The sequence below is a fragment of the Pantherophis guttatus genome, chromosome 8 (genome assembly GCF_059756535.1).
Source record: "Pantherophis guttatus breed Tessera chromosome 8, ASM5975653v1, whole genome shotgun sequence".
Classification (NCBI taxonomy): Eukaryota; Metazoa; Chordata; class Lepidosauria; order Squamata; family Colubridae; genus Pantherophis; species Pantherophis guttatus.
The window spans coordinates 65,845,415-65,862,118 of NC_142070.1; the positions used below are offsets into that span (position 1 = coordinate 65,845,415).

Sequence of the window (16,704 nt, forward strand, 5' to 3'; positions counted from 1 at the left end):
CCCATTACATCTTTTAATATTATATCCAATCTGATTATCAGCAAATCTTTCTGTACTAAAATATTAAATATATAAAATGCAACAAGCATATCCTGACTCTTAACTGTAACAAAATCCCATTTCAAAAGCATAAAATAGTCCTTTTATGCTAATATAAACATAATAAAACAAAACCAAAGTTTAACATTACAAACATAGACCATTTCTCTATTACAAAAGACAAGCTCCAATACAGAACATGTTCCCATACCAAACACCAACAATTCCTGTGCCAAATAATAACAAAAGCCTGTGCCAAATAACAATTTATACCATTCACAAAAACAATTTCAAAACTACAAAAAATTTACATGTCAAAAATGTAAAGTAATCTCCATATTCTAATATAAAAATCTAAAATTCAGCATAACAGAAAAATAGTTTCTCCTTCAAAGAGAAAAATATACCAAACTTTCTTATTTTGAATAAAAAGTTATTTGTCTAAAACTAAAATACATAAACATACACAAAAATATTGTTTATGTATTAACATAAAGTTTTCTACACATGTATATATGTTTAACACTGTAATAAGTGTAAGCAAACCCAGGATAGCACATTTTTCAATTAAGATACCAGTAATTGGAAAAAGAGCCACATAAAATGACAACATATTCCATTTTATCCCTGGTCAAATAAACTGACTTTGGAGTCCTTATTGCATTCAGATAGTTATTATTTCTTATTGCAAATTTCTTCAGTACTTTAATCAATCTCTCTCGTGGAATCCAACAAAATGAAATTATTCCAATTGCTCTCTGGAATTATTATTTTTATCTTTTTCTTTAAAAGTTAAGACTTTCCCATACAGTTGTTTTGCTTTATATCTTATGACACATTCTTATTCAGAGTTTCCTTCATATTTTTCTTGGATAGATTTTCTTGTTCTGTAACATTTTCTTCTGGTAACATTGTTTCTGAGAAGACAAAACATAGCTGATATAATTGAATCAGATTGTTGATGCGGATCTCATCCCTCAAAGATGTCTCCAAATACCATAAGAAGTTTCTCTTGTTATGTCTTAAATCTGAAAAGCATTTTTCCCCACAAACATGCATTCTTTAAAAATAATTTTGAAGCCTTAATATTCAAAATCCAATGTTTCAACATTTTATGAGCCCTTATTTCTATCTTGTTTTGTGTTTTGCTCTTTGTTTGGATTATAAAAATAGATCTTCATATTCTTATATTAAGGTTTGAAGGCATTCACTCATATTTCCAGCCTTGTCATTCTTAACTTCTTTGAAGCTTTTAATAGACAATTTTCAGAGGTAATTAGTAAAGGAAGTGAACAAACTTTTTTTCCTTTTGAAAAAAGCTGTTTGCAGCTGGAGTAATTATGGCAAATTCCCCAGTTTCCCAATTATCCCTTTTCCAGAAACTACCATCTTATAGTTTTTTCATGAGGGGCAACCATAAGGAAAAACAGCTTGGATGATCTCACCTCTCTTTTTATCTACAAATGTTAAAATGTCCACAAACATTGGCTCCACTTTTCCACAGAACTGCTTTCACAGAACTATCTTCTCCCAGAAGGTCCAAAAAGTATTTTTCATTCATCTTGTGAGTAATAGCATCTCCTGAACCAAATGCCTCTTTTTAAAAAACAAGTCTTCTGTTTCAAACGGTAATTAATTCTGGCTGCTGCATTTCCTAAAAGGTATTTAGATAAAAATGTAAAATGTTAGATTCTCGTTAAGGATAGGTAATTTCTGCTCTTCTGAGATGTGTATAAATAAAAGTAACTAAGTGTAATGACAGGTGGTCAGAGTAGCCGATTAACTCTCTGCTTCACTTTGAACCCTCATATAACAGCTTTAAAAGCAAATGAATATATTATTTAAAACAGTAGTGAAAGAGAAGGATAAAATTGCATCAGTACCACAGCAGTTTTATGTTCTCTCTGTTCCACCTTTCATTGTGATTTGACAACAGGTCCTGATGTCATAGTAGTCTTGCAGGCAAAGTGTTGGCAGCTGTCACATAAGGAGAGAGATGGAAATTAATGTTCTGCTCAGAAAAAAAGTGAAATGTCAGATCTGGTTAGTTTGGGAATCAGCCAACTTCTGATGTTATAAAGCTAGAGAAGGATTTAGTATTGCTTGAAGTTCAAGCTGCTTTTTAAAACATTAGATATTGCAGGCATTTTCCATTGTTAACCAATAGATTTTGGATATATATCAGGTCCCTAGAGCTGAGATTTGCTTTAAATTCTCTTTTCTAAACATTCATTCTGGCACTACAGATAGTCCTATTCTAATCTCCACAAATTGAAAAGGTGTCTTTTTATATTGCGAAGAGATGATATTGTTTTATATTACAATAAATCAAAATGCTGTTAATATTAATCCTCTCGATTAATGCTTACAATTAATTTTGATCTTTTTTTAAAAAAAAAACTTTATATATAAAATGAATTGACCAAATTAGTGTACATTCCACTATTTATTAAACTCTGCTTTTTCCATATACTGTATGGAATCACATATATCACAACTGGCAGCTACTGGCAGCCAGACTACTCTAGATTTTCCTGGCTTTCAAAACACATGGCAACAATGCTGGTCTATATGCCATATGATTGATTGATAAATGCATAAATAAAAATCATAATATAAAATATATATGTAAGTCCAACTCGGTGCTTAAACTTCCAAGCAATCAAGTTATGAACAACAGTGAAACATATATGAACTCAGCCTTTCAAAATATTTATGTAATTTGAACAGGAGGTAAATTAAGTTTGATTACTGCTTTTTAATTCCAGATTTATTTGGTATTTCAATTTCAAGATTGTTTATCCTTGTAGAATAATGCTTGAGAATCAGCTTATTTCTCTTCCTCAATAAAATAAAGACCTTTTTTGGTCCCTGGCATTTTTTAATTATGGTTGTACAAAATTAGAAATTATGAAAGATGTCAAAAATTCTGAAAGGCATTCAGTACCTCGTGGCTGGTACTTTGGTACCCATGGATATTATTTCCTCTTTTATTACTGTAGGATTACTTTTTTTTTTGCTCCCTAATAAGATCTCTTTGCAGCATGTTTATTCTACTTGCCAGTGTTTGAATTAAATCTCTTTTGCAGGTGAAATGAGTGAAAGTCAAGCAAAGAAAGTTCAAATCAAAGAAGTTGATGGTTGGACCCTTAAGATGCTCATTGAATACATTTACACTGGGGAAATTACAGTTACAGAAGAAAACGTACAGGTGAGTGAGATGATTATATTTATTGATCATAAAACATGTGTGATCATAAAACACATATCCTCTCTCTGGTTCTGATGAGGATAATATTTATTTCTTACATATGAATGAAAAATGAGCACTTTTTAGCAATATTTCTGTTGTCTTCTTGCCCTATTATAACATAAAATAATCAATGAGCATCTTGCTTGTACTTGCATTTAAAAAGACCTGCTGAGTTTTAAAGTCCTTGACAAAGTACACTGAATTATATCAAGCAAATGTAACAGAAAAGGTTAGGGTTAGAAACCCTGGGAAAGCTAAACAAATCCATTGTTTGAAGAATACATATTAATCCAGAGGTGGGCTGCTGGGGGTTCACAGGGGTTTGGGAGAACCTCTACCTAAGATTCTGTGCAGTTCGGAGAACCTCCAAATTCCACACCTGACTGGCCTCACCACTCCCAGGAGTCCCCACGCAACCCGTTTTGGATGCAGGTAAGTGCAGGGCGCATGCAGAGGCTCGGGGAGGAAAAATGGGCCTACCGGAAGTTCAGGAAGGGCCTCCAGAGCCTGGGGAAGCCGTTTTCACCTTCCCGGAGACTCAAGGAAAGTCTCTGGAGCCCGGGGAGGGCAGAAAGCCCCCCCCCACTCTGGTGCAGGCGGCTGACTAGGCCACATCCACCAAGGCCACATCAACCAAGCAACCAGGCAGAGAACCCCTTGCTAAAATTTTTGAAGCCCACCCCTGTATTAATCTATTTTCATTTAAGACTATACTTATATCTACAATAACAGAATTTCCTAATGCAAAAGTGGACACATTTTATATCATAGTAAATAAATGAACAGTACATTTATGTGCATACTTCGTGAAACCATTGTGCATAAGCTCTCAGTGTAGATACAAACAACAAAGTGATATAAGATATCAATAGGAAAAGGTAATAGGAAAGATGAGAAGGATAATAGTAATACAGCCCTATCACATGGGTAAATAAGTTTAGGCATAAAACAGTGCTGTGGAAGTTAGAAATTTAGCAGAGTGATGGCATGGGGGGAAAACTGTCTTTGTGTCTAGTAGTTTTGGCATGCAAGGTCCTATAGTGGCATCCTGAGGGGAGAAGTTGAAACAGTTTATGTTCAGAATGTGAGGGGTCCATATCAGTGGTGGGTTGCTACCAGTTTGCACTGGATTGGGCGTGTCACTGCGTTTTTGTATTTGTCAGCTGGGCTTCCATTCTGAGATTTATGGTAGACTGATTTGACTCTTATCTCAGAAGCCACCACGCATGTCCACATTCTTTCTTCCACATTCCTTCACTTTCTTCTAACTTTCTTTGTTCGCCTGCCAAGAGGCAAGGCAGGAACGCTGCCAAGATGTAATTAATTAGCTAGTAAAACCGTTTTTACTTCTTTATAATAAAATGTGTTTATTAGAATATATCTCGGGTTTATTTTCTTAAAGTATACTTCAAGGAAAGGTCACGATCCATTCTCTAATCAAGGTGCAATTACCCAAAAGCAGAATGGGATTAATTGCCACCCTGACAGGGCGAACCGGTAGCGGCAGGGACGGGAGACTCTGCCCACCTGTCCGGATGCTTCTGTGCATGCACAGAAGCACCGTGCGCGTGCACAAGCGCACATGCAAGCACAAGTGAACTGGTAGCGATGGGATTTGGAACCCACCCCTGGTCCATAGATATTTCCTTAGCCCTCTTTCTGACTCATGTAGTATACAGATCCTCAATGGAAGTCAGGCTGGTTGCAATTGTTTTTTCTGCAGTCCTAACTATATCCATTGAAGTCTGTACCTGTCTTGTTTAGTTGCTGTACCAAACCAGTTACAGAAGCGCAAATGACATACTCAATAATTCTTCTGTAGAGCTGTATCAGCAGCTCCTTGGGCAGCCTGAGCTTTCTGAGTTGGACTCAAGAAGAATATTCTTGTATTTGCAGACTGATCCGCAAAAAAATAAGATAAAAGAGAAAATTGAGCTAATAAAACATAAACTAAACCTAATAGTACAAGATGAAATGACATGAAAAATTAAAATGGTGAAACAAAACTTTTTTGAAAATGCAAATAAGCCAGGTAGATGGCTAGTATACAAGTTGAAAAAAGAGAAAGAGGAGAAAGTGATATACAAACTTGATAGATGAGAAGGGGACTCTTCACCACCAGAATGAAGATAAAAAGAAAATAATCCAGGAATTCTTTAGGAATCTTTACAGTCAAGAAAAAAAGTCAGAAGAGACAATAAAAACAATATTTGGAAAAAGCAGGTCTACCTAAAATACAGTGAGAGTAATACTAAACAAAAGAATAACGACAATGGAACTAACAGAAGCAATTAAAAGGCAAAAAAACAATAAAACACCTGGACCAGACGGGCTTCCAGCAGAACTCTATAAAAATTTACAAGAGGCACTAGGGTTGCCAATGCTGGAGATCTATAATGAAGTGCTGTTAAAGGCAAAACTCCCTAAAATGTGGACAGAAGCATACATTACGTTAATACCAAAGGAAGATTCAGATCCTCAACAAATAAAAAACTACAGACCAAATATCCTTATTAAATGTAGACTATAAAATATTTGCATCTATAATTTCAGAAAGATTAAAAAGATTTCTAAACAAATTTATACACCCATATCAGAATGGTTTCCTACCTAAAAGATAATTGAAAAATAACATGAGGATTATTGTGAACGCTTTGGAATATTATGAAGCTCATTCTGATCTTCTTGGATGCACAAAAAGCCTTTGATAATATGAACTAGCAACTCATGACACTACAACTACAAACCACACACACACACACACACACACACACCGGAGTTTTTTGTGGTACTTTTATTCCTGGGGCTTGACTTTCTTCAGGATTGTTAAAGGGTTGTTTTAAGCTTTTTGGAGTATACTTCCAACACAGCTGGAACAGCTATTTACAGAAGGGTTGGCCTAGCCATAAAAGAAATGGCTGAGGGGCAGGATGCAAGTTTGGCTTTCTGTCTGATTTTTTTTACTGCTTTCTGGGGGCATGTGATCTTTTCTTAAATCTGGATCATTACCTAAGGATATCTTGTGAGGTGAGTGAGACCAGCTGATATCTTTAAGTGGTGCAAATGGATCTAATGATTGCTTCTCTTGGGTGAGAAACTGTGCTTTGTCGGTTCACTGAGCACAGGAGTCTCTTGTCTATCGGGATTCTTCAATCAATCCAGTTCATGGTTGACCCAAAGATGCTTTTTTCAAGAGGCAACTGGACTTTCTTGGTTTCCGGAAAGTTCAGTTGCCTCTTGAAAAAGCACCCTTGGGATAGGAGTCTCTTGCATTGCTTCGGAGTGGGCAAGACACCTGATTGTTCATTGATGATAAGTGGATCCTCCTTCCAATTTGTTTTCGTTTTCTCTCATGATAATATGGCATAGTAACATGGCACCAATTGTAGAAAGTTAGCACCCACCCCTCTCCTAGAAGAATGAAATATTTTGAGAAATATTAAAAAGGAAGAATATATTTCCCTGAATGAGAAATGGAGAAACATGTTTTCTTAGAAGGAGAAAACAGCCCCCACTTTCCTTAATAGCCCACAGAAAATGTCAGCATTTAAGAGATAAAGAGATAGATAGCTATATTCATAGGCAAAAATTCCCTGCAGCAAGGTCTGAACAAAGTCAGAATGGGATTAACCCTCACTCAAGATATTAATTTGTTAATTTGTCTCTTTAGCTCGGCATTTTCTAGCCCAAATATGCCCACCCACTTTCTGGAGAGCTTAAATGACCTCTCTGCTAAAGGGTTTCACTTTATGAGCAAGAGTAACTTGGCTGCTGATAGTTAGCCTTGTTTTTTAACTATTTTAATTCCTCAATGTGCTCTGGCAACCTGCCTGATTTGTAACTCCGGGTTGCAGGTATTACTGATGAAAAGGAAGGTATTCAAACAGAATGGTTTAGCTTTCCATGATGGCTGTGACTCATTGATCTTCAGTGTGTATTCTCCCATTTCTAATCGAATGACTGGTATTTATGACAGCTTTTTGCAAGCAAAGAAGCTTTTTGTATTTTTGAACAGGTAATCCTTGACTTACAACGATCATTTTTCACACTTACGACTGTTGCAGCATCCCCACAATCACGAGAGGCCAGGCAAGGTGAAGCGCCTCTCGATGTCAGTGACATCAAGTTGGCCATGCCCACCGAGGCAGTCATTAGGGCAGAGAACCAGTTAAAAAATTTGCAGTTCACCACTGCGTGTTACGTTGCCGTCACATGAGGTTTTGCGATGTTTTCCCCCTTTGTGGAGCTGGGATGGGCATGGTCTACACGTGATGCATCCTGCCCGTGGGCCGCCAGTTTGACATCCCTGTCCTAGACTGAGTCCCTACTCACTAAAATGAAGAAATTATAGAGAAGCAAAGCACATGTACATGTATATCCTGATCTATTCTGATTCATTTGTCAAAACACAGCCTACAGTTTAAATAAATAGCCGTGTTACTGCTGTCCTTTTCTGTCAGTTCTTCATCACTACCCATTATGGTAAAGGTTCAAAACAGAATTAAGATTGAAGCATGATGAGAATTTAACTATTAGTTATATAATTACTTAACCTTTTACAGACTGTCTTAGACTTAGAAATTCCTTTTTTTTACTTTTCTTGATGATACTGACTCTTTTAATTTTGGTTATTGTAGGTACTACTTCCAGCAGCTAGTTTGTTGCAGCTGCAGGATGTAAAAAAAAGTTGCTGTGATTTTTTGGAAACTCAGCTTCATCCTGTCAACTGTTTGGGTATCCGAGCATTTGCTGATATGCATGCCTGCATTGAGCTTCTGAACAAGGCCAACACATACGCAGGCAAGTGGAAGTTCAATTCTAAAATTGAGGATTATGGTATTATTTTTAATTTTGGAGAAGCCTTTCCATATTGTTCACATGAAAAAGAATGTAAATTACAACGGAGAAATTAAAATTGTATGGATAACAAACAAAAATTGTTTTATGATTTGATATTAGCAAAGCAGCCAAGAGGCTGAATAAATTTCAAAAACTAAAATTTAAGATTAAAATAGATATTTAAACAAAGCAGTATTAAATCTTTGAAAACTGGCACCTTTTCCCTTTCTCAAAATATTAATGTAAGTAATACAATAGTAGGATTCAATTTGCCAGAATACAAAGAATTATTGTTAATGTGGCAATTCAATAGACAGTAATTCAGTTTCCCAGATTATTTCAGCTATAATAGCGATAATACAGCAAATGCAACTAATTTTTTATCTGGCCAGCTACCATTTCTGAGAAATGCTCTTCTTCATTGTACCGTCAAGGGCCTGTGTTGAGAATTATTCCCCTTGTATTAACCATGCATGTGTGCTTGCATCTGTGGAGTTCACCTTATGGAAAGCAATTATAATACACTTCATTTCATATGTTAATTTTACAGATAAAAAATACTATATGTTTAGACATATAGTACTTTTAATGGTGGGAAGGTAACAGCGTTCTGTGCACCTTTGGTGTTTAGTCATACTGGCCACATGACCATGGAGACGTCTTTGGACAGCGCTGGCTCCTCGGCTTTGAAACGGTGATAAGCACCGCCCCCTAGAGTCAGGAACGACTAACACATATGTGGCAGGGAAACCTTTACCTTACCTTTACTTTACTTTTAATAATTGCTTCTAGTAAAGTAATTAGTTTAGTAATTACTTCTAGGAATATTTCCAGTTATGTATTGGTTGTTAATGTCTTTCCTTTGAGAAAATAGTGCATAATAATTTGAGGCATTATTATAAAAATGAGTTTCAGCCAATTGTGTTGCCTTCTAATACAGGTTTGTATTAGAAGACAACATTGCAAAACATTGTCTTCTAATACAAATTATGCAATTTGTCACATAAACCTCTAGTTCTGCAACAGTGGGAGATTGCACTGGCCCAGCTCCAACCAGATTATGCGAAATATGTTTGGGCTGGTACCCACATAATCCCCTGTCTTCGTGGGTGTCTATTTTCTTGAACTAGAAGGTACAAACAAGAATGATAATTAGCAACACTCCCTTCCCATATCTCCTACATACATGCAAGCACTACTATTTTAGCTACGTATTTATTGGCGTATATGCCCAAATACCAGAAATAGGGCGAATTGTGGAATTCTTTTCCACCAGATATCTGTCAAGTTCCTTCCCTTTCTTTGTTTAAACAATGATTTGAAATCTTTGTACATCAACTAGCAACCTGTGGAATGGTGCTCATAAGCTTGTGAATACATATGTGATCAGCTTTATTTTGTTTATATAATTTATTGTATGATTTTACAGAATTGGAAGATCTGTTTTAAATTGGATATCGTTATTTTGGTTTACCATGTTCTAATAGCCAACGTATCAAACTGTAGTGAAGATTAGAAGACTCTCATTTTAAAATTCTAGTTGCTGTTTTCTATTCTATTTACACCTGAATACATTTTGTTAGCCATTTGTTTATATTATGCCTATTATTTTTACAAATAACTTTTACAAATACAAGGTGGCAAACATATCCAACACACCTTCTTCCTTCTATTTTCTCCACCAGAACAACTCTGTCAAGAGAGTTAGGCTAAGAAAGAGTGACTAGGCCGAAGTCACTCATTTGGTTTTCATGGCTAAAGCGGGACTTGAACTCACAATCTCCCACTTTCTAGCCTGGTGCCTTAACTACTAGACCAAGCTGCCTCTCAAATAATGTTGCCTTATTTATTTTATAACTTTATATGATTTTATAGCTATTCACCACATGCAGATGATTATGGGTGGCTTACAAAAACAAGCCCATCAAACATAACATCCATGGTTAAATTGTTAATCCCGCTTACCATTAATTATAGTAGAATTCATCTATCATGTTTGCTGATATTTGTTTGTTTATGTTCTTGGTGTATATAGCATTATGCACATTTTGTAATATACTCAAATGTACTGAAACAAAAATGATAGGGTGTTCTAAAAGTCTTAATATAGTTCTGTACTAAGACTTTGGGATAACCCTGTATTTAAAATAGGATTTATCCAGCCACTGCCATGATTCCAGTCTTTAACCTTATTATGTATTACATTTTTCAAAAGGAAGACCTAATAGTCAGTCTTATTTTCCAAATGTAGTGGCCTTATTTTAGAAATTATGTTGGTAATTGCACACAAAGTCCAGTTGGCTTTATAAATGAGATTTCCACATTTTAAATGACATTATTCTTTCATGGACATGAGCTGTATATTCTAGCAATTATTACTAGAAAGAAAACTATTTTGTGTTTCCTGAATCTCTATAAGGATAAAATGCTTCCTTCATGCTTTTTCTGTTGCTACAATCTGTATGTTTACATTTTTTTTTCTTGAAATAGAACAGCACTTTACTGAGGTTGTACTAGGTGAGGAATTTCTCAGTATTGGTGTAGAACAGGTGTGCAGCTTAATATCCAGTGACAAATTAACAGTAGCATCAGAAGAAAAGGTAAGGTAATGTCTTCCTTATTTAGCCGTTACGATATGTAATAATATAGAGGTGTGCAATCGGTTTTAGATGCTAATGTTTAAAATTTGAGTTTGAAATGGAGTGTTCTGTTCTTTTTTGATCTGATACTCAGATGCTGTGTCTTTTTTTGCCAAAAATATTCCAATATAAGAATGGTTGCAGTAAGGTCAGAAGTGTCTAACTTTGAAAGAGTTTTAATGCAAAAGTTTTTACACACCTTTAAAACCATGGAACTACCGGTAGATTAGAAGGCGCTTATCCCTTTACAATATACCTTGATAGGAGGATATAGGAGAAAGATCTTTGAACGTTTTTCCCTTTCACTTCATTCTGTTCAGATTTTTTTTTTCCAATTGTGGCTGCCAAGCAAAAATCTATGAAACTCAAAGAAAACTCTTTTATCTACATTATTATATAGTTGATGATAATGCAGGAGACCCTTTTCTTGCTTAGAGGAAGAAAGGGGTCTCCTACATTAATGCCAACTATTAATAAACTGGGGGAAGATTCTAATATTTATCTCCTCAAGGAAAACCAATTGTGAAAAAAATAATCGGAATCAAACTGTATATGATACAAATACTGCTAAACATGTGAAAAAGCGTAAAAGTATAAATACTGATAGGAATCCTTAGTTCCAGCTAATTCAGAAAAAGAATTCATAGGGGAAATTAGATGTGTTGTTCTTTGTAATGCCAAAACTGGCTAGTTATTGTTACATTTTAAAACATATTAATCTGGTCTAGATAAATTAAAACTTTATATAATCAATATGTCTTCACTTCTAAGAGCTGAATGGGTGGAGACCATTCAGTCCCAGCTGGCTGTTGCTGGAAATGTTCTTCCTCTCTTTCAGCTTGAATTATAAAATGAGCAAAATCTTAGCGTTCTATATCTATCTGTCAGGAAAACCATATGCAGAACTCATAACGTGTCTTTATTTCATATAAGGTGTTTGAAGCAGTGATTGCTTGGGTTAACTATGACAAAGATGTGAGGCAAGAACTCATGGCACGTCTGATGGAACATGTTCGATTACCTTTGCTGTCAAAGGAATATTTGGTCCAGGTAATTAACCGGAAGCATTTCATTCATGGTCTTCTATTCCCTTGTTATATTGCAAGATAAAAGCTTGTGTAATGGAAGAAACATAACAAAGCAGGGGTGAAATCCAGCAGGTTCTGACAGGTTCTGGAGAACTGGTAGTGGAAATTTTGAGCAGTTTGGAGAACTGGGAAATACCACCTCTGGCTAGCCCCAGAGTGGGGAGGGAATGGAAATTTTGTAGTATCCTTCCCTCAGGAGTGGGGTGGGAATGGAGATTTTGCAATATCCTTCCCCCTGGAGCGGGGCGGGAATGGAGATTTTGCAGTATCCTTCCCCTGGAGGGGGGCAGGAATGGAGATTTTGCAGTATCCTTCCCCTGGCGTGGGGAGGGAATGGAGATTTTGCAATATCCTTCCCCTGCCACACCCACCAAGCCACGCCCACAGAACGAGTAGTAAAAATAATTGTATTTCACCACTGTAACAAAGGGTCTAGGCCACGGGTATCAAACTCCCATCATCGTGGCGGCATCATGTGATATATGGGACTTTTTTCTCGTTCGCTAAATCAGGCGTGGCCAGCACATGATGCATCCAGCCCATGGGTTGGGAATTTGACAGCCCTGATTTGGCCAACTTGCTGCAACCAACTCACCATAGCCAACTGACTGCACGACAATTCAATTGTTCTAGTAATCATTTCATTCGGTTACTTTTAGTATTGGTGACCGCATTTTCGTCGATACTAGATAATACTATTTCTCTATTGACTTTCTTCATTTTATTATTATTGGCCACAGTTTTATTGAAAATTTACCTTGTGTATTTGTTGAATTGTCCCATGGCAAGATGTCTTGCAGCAAGTTGGCCACGAGTTGGCCCCAACAAGTTGATCCATTCCGGATAATAAAATCCCCCAAATTGGTGCTTTCTATAAAAGTTGAATCAACCTTTATAATCATACTAGGCAACCTGTGCTTCATTGGGTCTTCGTTTAGTAGATATCTCGTTATCGAAACAGAGAAGCAAAATAACCATATGTGAGAAAAAAATCAGTGAGAGGGGAGTAACTTCCAATTTCCTGTTGGCTTTCCCATTGGATTTCTTTGTGGGAACTTGTCATGAGTGTTGGCAATCCTTCCTTCCTTCCTTCCTTCCTTCCTTCCTTCCTTCCTTCCTTCCTTCCTTCCTTCCTTCCTTCCTTCTTTCCTTCCTTCCTTCCTTCCCTCCCTCCCTCCCTCCCTCCCTCCCTCCCTCCCTCCCTCCGCTGTTGTTTTTTCCTTCCCTACCTTCTCTCCCCTGCCTCCTCTTCCTTTCTTCCTCTCTTCCTTCCTTCTTGCTAGCCACCCACCTACATATCTACAATCTCACATTGATTTCCATTATTGTGGAATATGCCCATTCTCAATTCTACACCGTCTTGAGGACCCATGAAGTAAATTTTAATAAATTTGGCTTATTTATTTGGGTCTGTCATTAAATGTCAATGTAATTTGCTCTTGATTACTCACAGAAGGATTCCATCCATTCCTCTTTGGAAGGACTTTGGCACAAAAGAGTGTCATTTGAAAGACGCAGTTGTATTGTCTGATGTTCTGTCGGAACTAAATTGCAAAGGGTTCATTATTGCTATATAAATTGAGGAGTTCATTAGACAGAGGTTGCAAATTGCCTATCCTGACCTTTTCCTTCACACAGCAGCAATTGACAGATTTTCCAGGAAATAGGAATGCACAACAGTAAAGGAAGACCTTTATCAGGAGAATATCAGGAGATATATTGTGTTGGCACCAATATCAGGAGAAATATTGTGTTGTGTAAATTATGCATTTTGCTTCACTCTTTCCCTGTTGAGGTTTGTTGTTCAAGGAGGGTATTGTCATGTCAAGGCTTGTCATTTCTTGATCATAATGCACTCTCATTTTTATATTCCCTCGGGGTATAATTAGAATTTTAATTTTAATGTTTTAATTTATTTTATTTTTACCAAATGATGTTGTCACCAGAGAACAGTTTAGAATCCCTATTGACTTCTCCACTGAGTTTAAAAAACAGTCAGAGACAGTTTCAAAATAGGGGCTGATGACCTCCTAAGGGCTAGGATGGTACTGGTCTACCTGATCTCCAGTGACTGAAAGGAGCATTCTACATTCAGTTACAGAGTAGGAAGCTAATAAATGAATAGAATTTTTTATTTATTTATTTATTTTATTTTATTTTATATTGGATTTCTATACCGCCCTTCTCCCTGAGGACTCAGGGCGGTGTACAGCCAGATTAAAAAACATGCAGAACAAATATTAAAGGACAAGGACCATGGAGAATGGCTAACGTATTTGACTGACACCAGAGAGATTCAGTTTCTACTCCATCTGCAGCCACAGCAACTCCCTTAATGACTTTCAACCCAATCTACCTCATAGGGTTGGTGTGAGGAAATATAGGAGTAATATATATAATTTTTGCATTCCTGGACAAAGATGGAATATAGATAAATGTGCATGTTTGTGTGCCAGAGGAAGGGCAAATAAAGCAGGAAAATATCCAGCCTTTCTGACACAGTGAGTCAATTCCTTGCTGCTGGGTAGGAGAGAGAGAGAAGGATTGCAAGAGTGGAAGGGAAACAATCACAGAATGATCAAAATTACCATCATGTGACCGCAGTGCAGCCCAACCATAGCAGCATCTTGAAGAAGCCATGACCAGAAGAAGCCCAAATTTCATTCCCTCTGGAGTCGTGGGTCCCAGATTTTGAATGCATTTTGCATGTTAGCCCATTTGAGTTACCGTATTTTTCAGAGCATAAGACGCACCTTTTCCCCCCCCTAAAAGGGGGTGGAAATTTACGTGTGTCTTATACATCGAATGTAACCCCGCCCACCAACTGTCCCCCACTCTTTGGCCTCTGCCTCCCAGGAGGTTACCTCCTTGCAGCAAGCAGCAAGAAGAAACAGCTCATTTCAGCTTCAGCACAGCCTAATTAGCACAAGCTGATTGGATCAGCCACCCGACTCTCAGTTGTTTTGCTCTCAGCTGTTTTGCGCAGGAAGAGCTCTGCTGCTTGCTGCAAGGAGGTAAATTGCTGGGGGCAGGTTTTTTTTTTTCTTGTGCTAATCAAGCTATGCTGAAAACGAAAATGAAAGTAAAGCAGGCTATTTGCTGTTTGCTGCAAGGAGGCAAAATTGCTGGGAGGCAGAGGCAGATTTCTTTTTCTTGTTTTCCTCACCAAAAAAGGTAGACACATCTTATAGTCCGGAGCGTCTTATACTCTGAAAAATACGGTATCTTGGTTCAAATATTGTTGCCCTATAATGCACCGTTTCACTCAGTTAATGGTAATGACAACGAGAGTTTTAATGGTATAGTATATAGATTGGATTTGCAGGTTTGAGGATTATATGAACTAAGGGCACCATAAACGGGATAGCTAAATTAAAATACAAAAAATTATAAAATAAATTTGATAATAAATTAAAAAGTCACAGTTCTCCAATATGGACAACTTCAGACATGCAAACTTCAGCTTTCAGAATTCCTTCGTCTCTCAAGGTGAGAACTCTGGAAACTGAAGTCTGCACATCTAGAAGTTGCCCAGGCTGAAAAACACTGATCAATATTAATAAAAAAAAAATCTTTATTATTTGTATAGAATATTTCAAAGAGTACTTCACAAATAAAAAGATACATAGATCAGATTGTCATTATCTCTAGTTTGTTTTCATTTAGCAATAATTGTTGGGGAAAAAATTATTTTAAAGTTTTCACTGAACCAATTCAAAACTAATAACTACATGGAAACTACATTCATGCAAATTAGTCAGTGTGTTCTTTCTTGCTAAGATTGCATCAATATGGCTAATTCACAGAGAGTTGAAGAAGAGATACTTGTTAAAAATAGCAGTGCGTGTAAAGATTACCTAATTGAAGCAATGAAGTACCATTTGTTGCCACTTGAACAAAGAGCTTTGATGAAGTCCACACGAACAAAGTTAAGAACACCTTCCTGCCTTCCAAAGGTAAGCATCTCACTTATATGTATTTCCTTTTCGAATTGACTTGCATTGTATGAAAAAATGTATGTGATTTAAGTCAGGGGCTCTTTTTTATTTTAAAATATGTATATAATTCGAATAATTGAAATGAAGTAGAAAATTATAGAATTGGAAGAAGCCATTATGTCAATAAGTCTTAATTTCCTGTTCAATTAAAGCATACTTAAATCAATCTAGTAAAATTAATAAAACAGCCAGAGAGTCTTGTCAGGTGCATACAAAATGGCTCAGGGCCAAGTTATCTTCGAGACCGCCTTCTGCCGCATAGCTCCCAGCAACCGGTAAGATCCCACAGAGTTGGTCTCCTCTGGGTCCCGTCAGCTAAACAATGCTGGCTGGCGGGCCCACGGTGGAGGGCCTTCTCTGTGGTTGCCCCAGCTCTCTGGAACTAGTTACCTCCTGAGGTCCGGACCATCCCCACCCTATTGGCCTTCCAAAAAGCAGTGAAGACCTGGCTTTTCCAGCAGGCCTGGGGCCGTTGATCTCGTTCTTGTGATCTGGTGAGATCCGGCCATGAATGGCATGAATAAGTTTTTAATGTTTTTAATGTTTTTAATTTTTAAATGTTTTTTTATAATGATTTTTTAAAAATGAATTGTGAGCCGCCCTGAGTCTTCAGAGAGGAGCGGCATATAAATTGAATTATTAAATTAAATTAAATTAAATTATTAAATTAAATTAAATTAAATTAATTAAATTGATGCTGACTTGTGTCTACATTCTTGTTAACCTAGGCTAGGACTTCACCTTTTATTTAAAAAAATTTGAAAGCTATTGTGTGGCATTTATCAGACTTAAATAGAGTTACAATTCATAAAGAAACAACTCTCTTAATTAAGATAACTAAGATGTTT

The 16,704-nt window shown here is 36.7% G+C and overlaps 1 protein-coding gene and 1 long non-coding RNA gene across 2 annotated transcripts in view; one reads left to right on the forward strand and one right to left on the reverse strand.

Moving 5' to 3' along the window:
• Positions 1-16,704, forward strand: part of KLHL2 (kelch like family member 2) — a 38,261-nt gene that overhangs the window by 8,417 nt on the left and 13,140 nt on the right. Inside the window, exons 4-8 of the mRNA XM_034411421.3 lie at positions 3,129-3,250; positions 7,930-8,092; positions 10,622-10,731; positions 11,704-11,820; positions 15,665-15,814. Coding sequence (XP_034267312.2) covers positions 3,129-3,250; positions 7,930-8,092; positions 10,622-10,731; positions 11,704-11,820; positions 15,665-15,814 — 662 coding nt within the window. The remainder of the gene's footprint in view (positions 1-3,128; positions 3,251-7,929; positions 8,093-10,621; positions 10,732-11,703; positions 11,821-15,664; positions 15,815-16,704) is intronic.
• Positions 791-1,573, reverse strand: LOC117662132 (uncharacterized). The gene is made up of 2 exons (XR_004590290.3): positions 1,485-1,573; positions 791-956 (listed from the first exon to the last, which is right to left on the reverse strand). It is a non-coding gene; the product is annotated as an uncharacterized LOC117662132 (long non-coding RNA).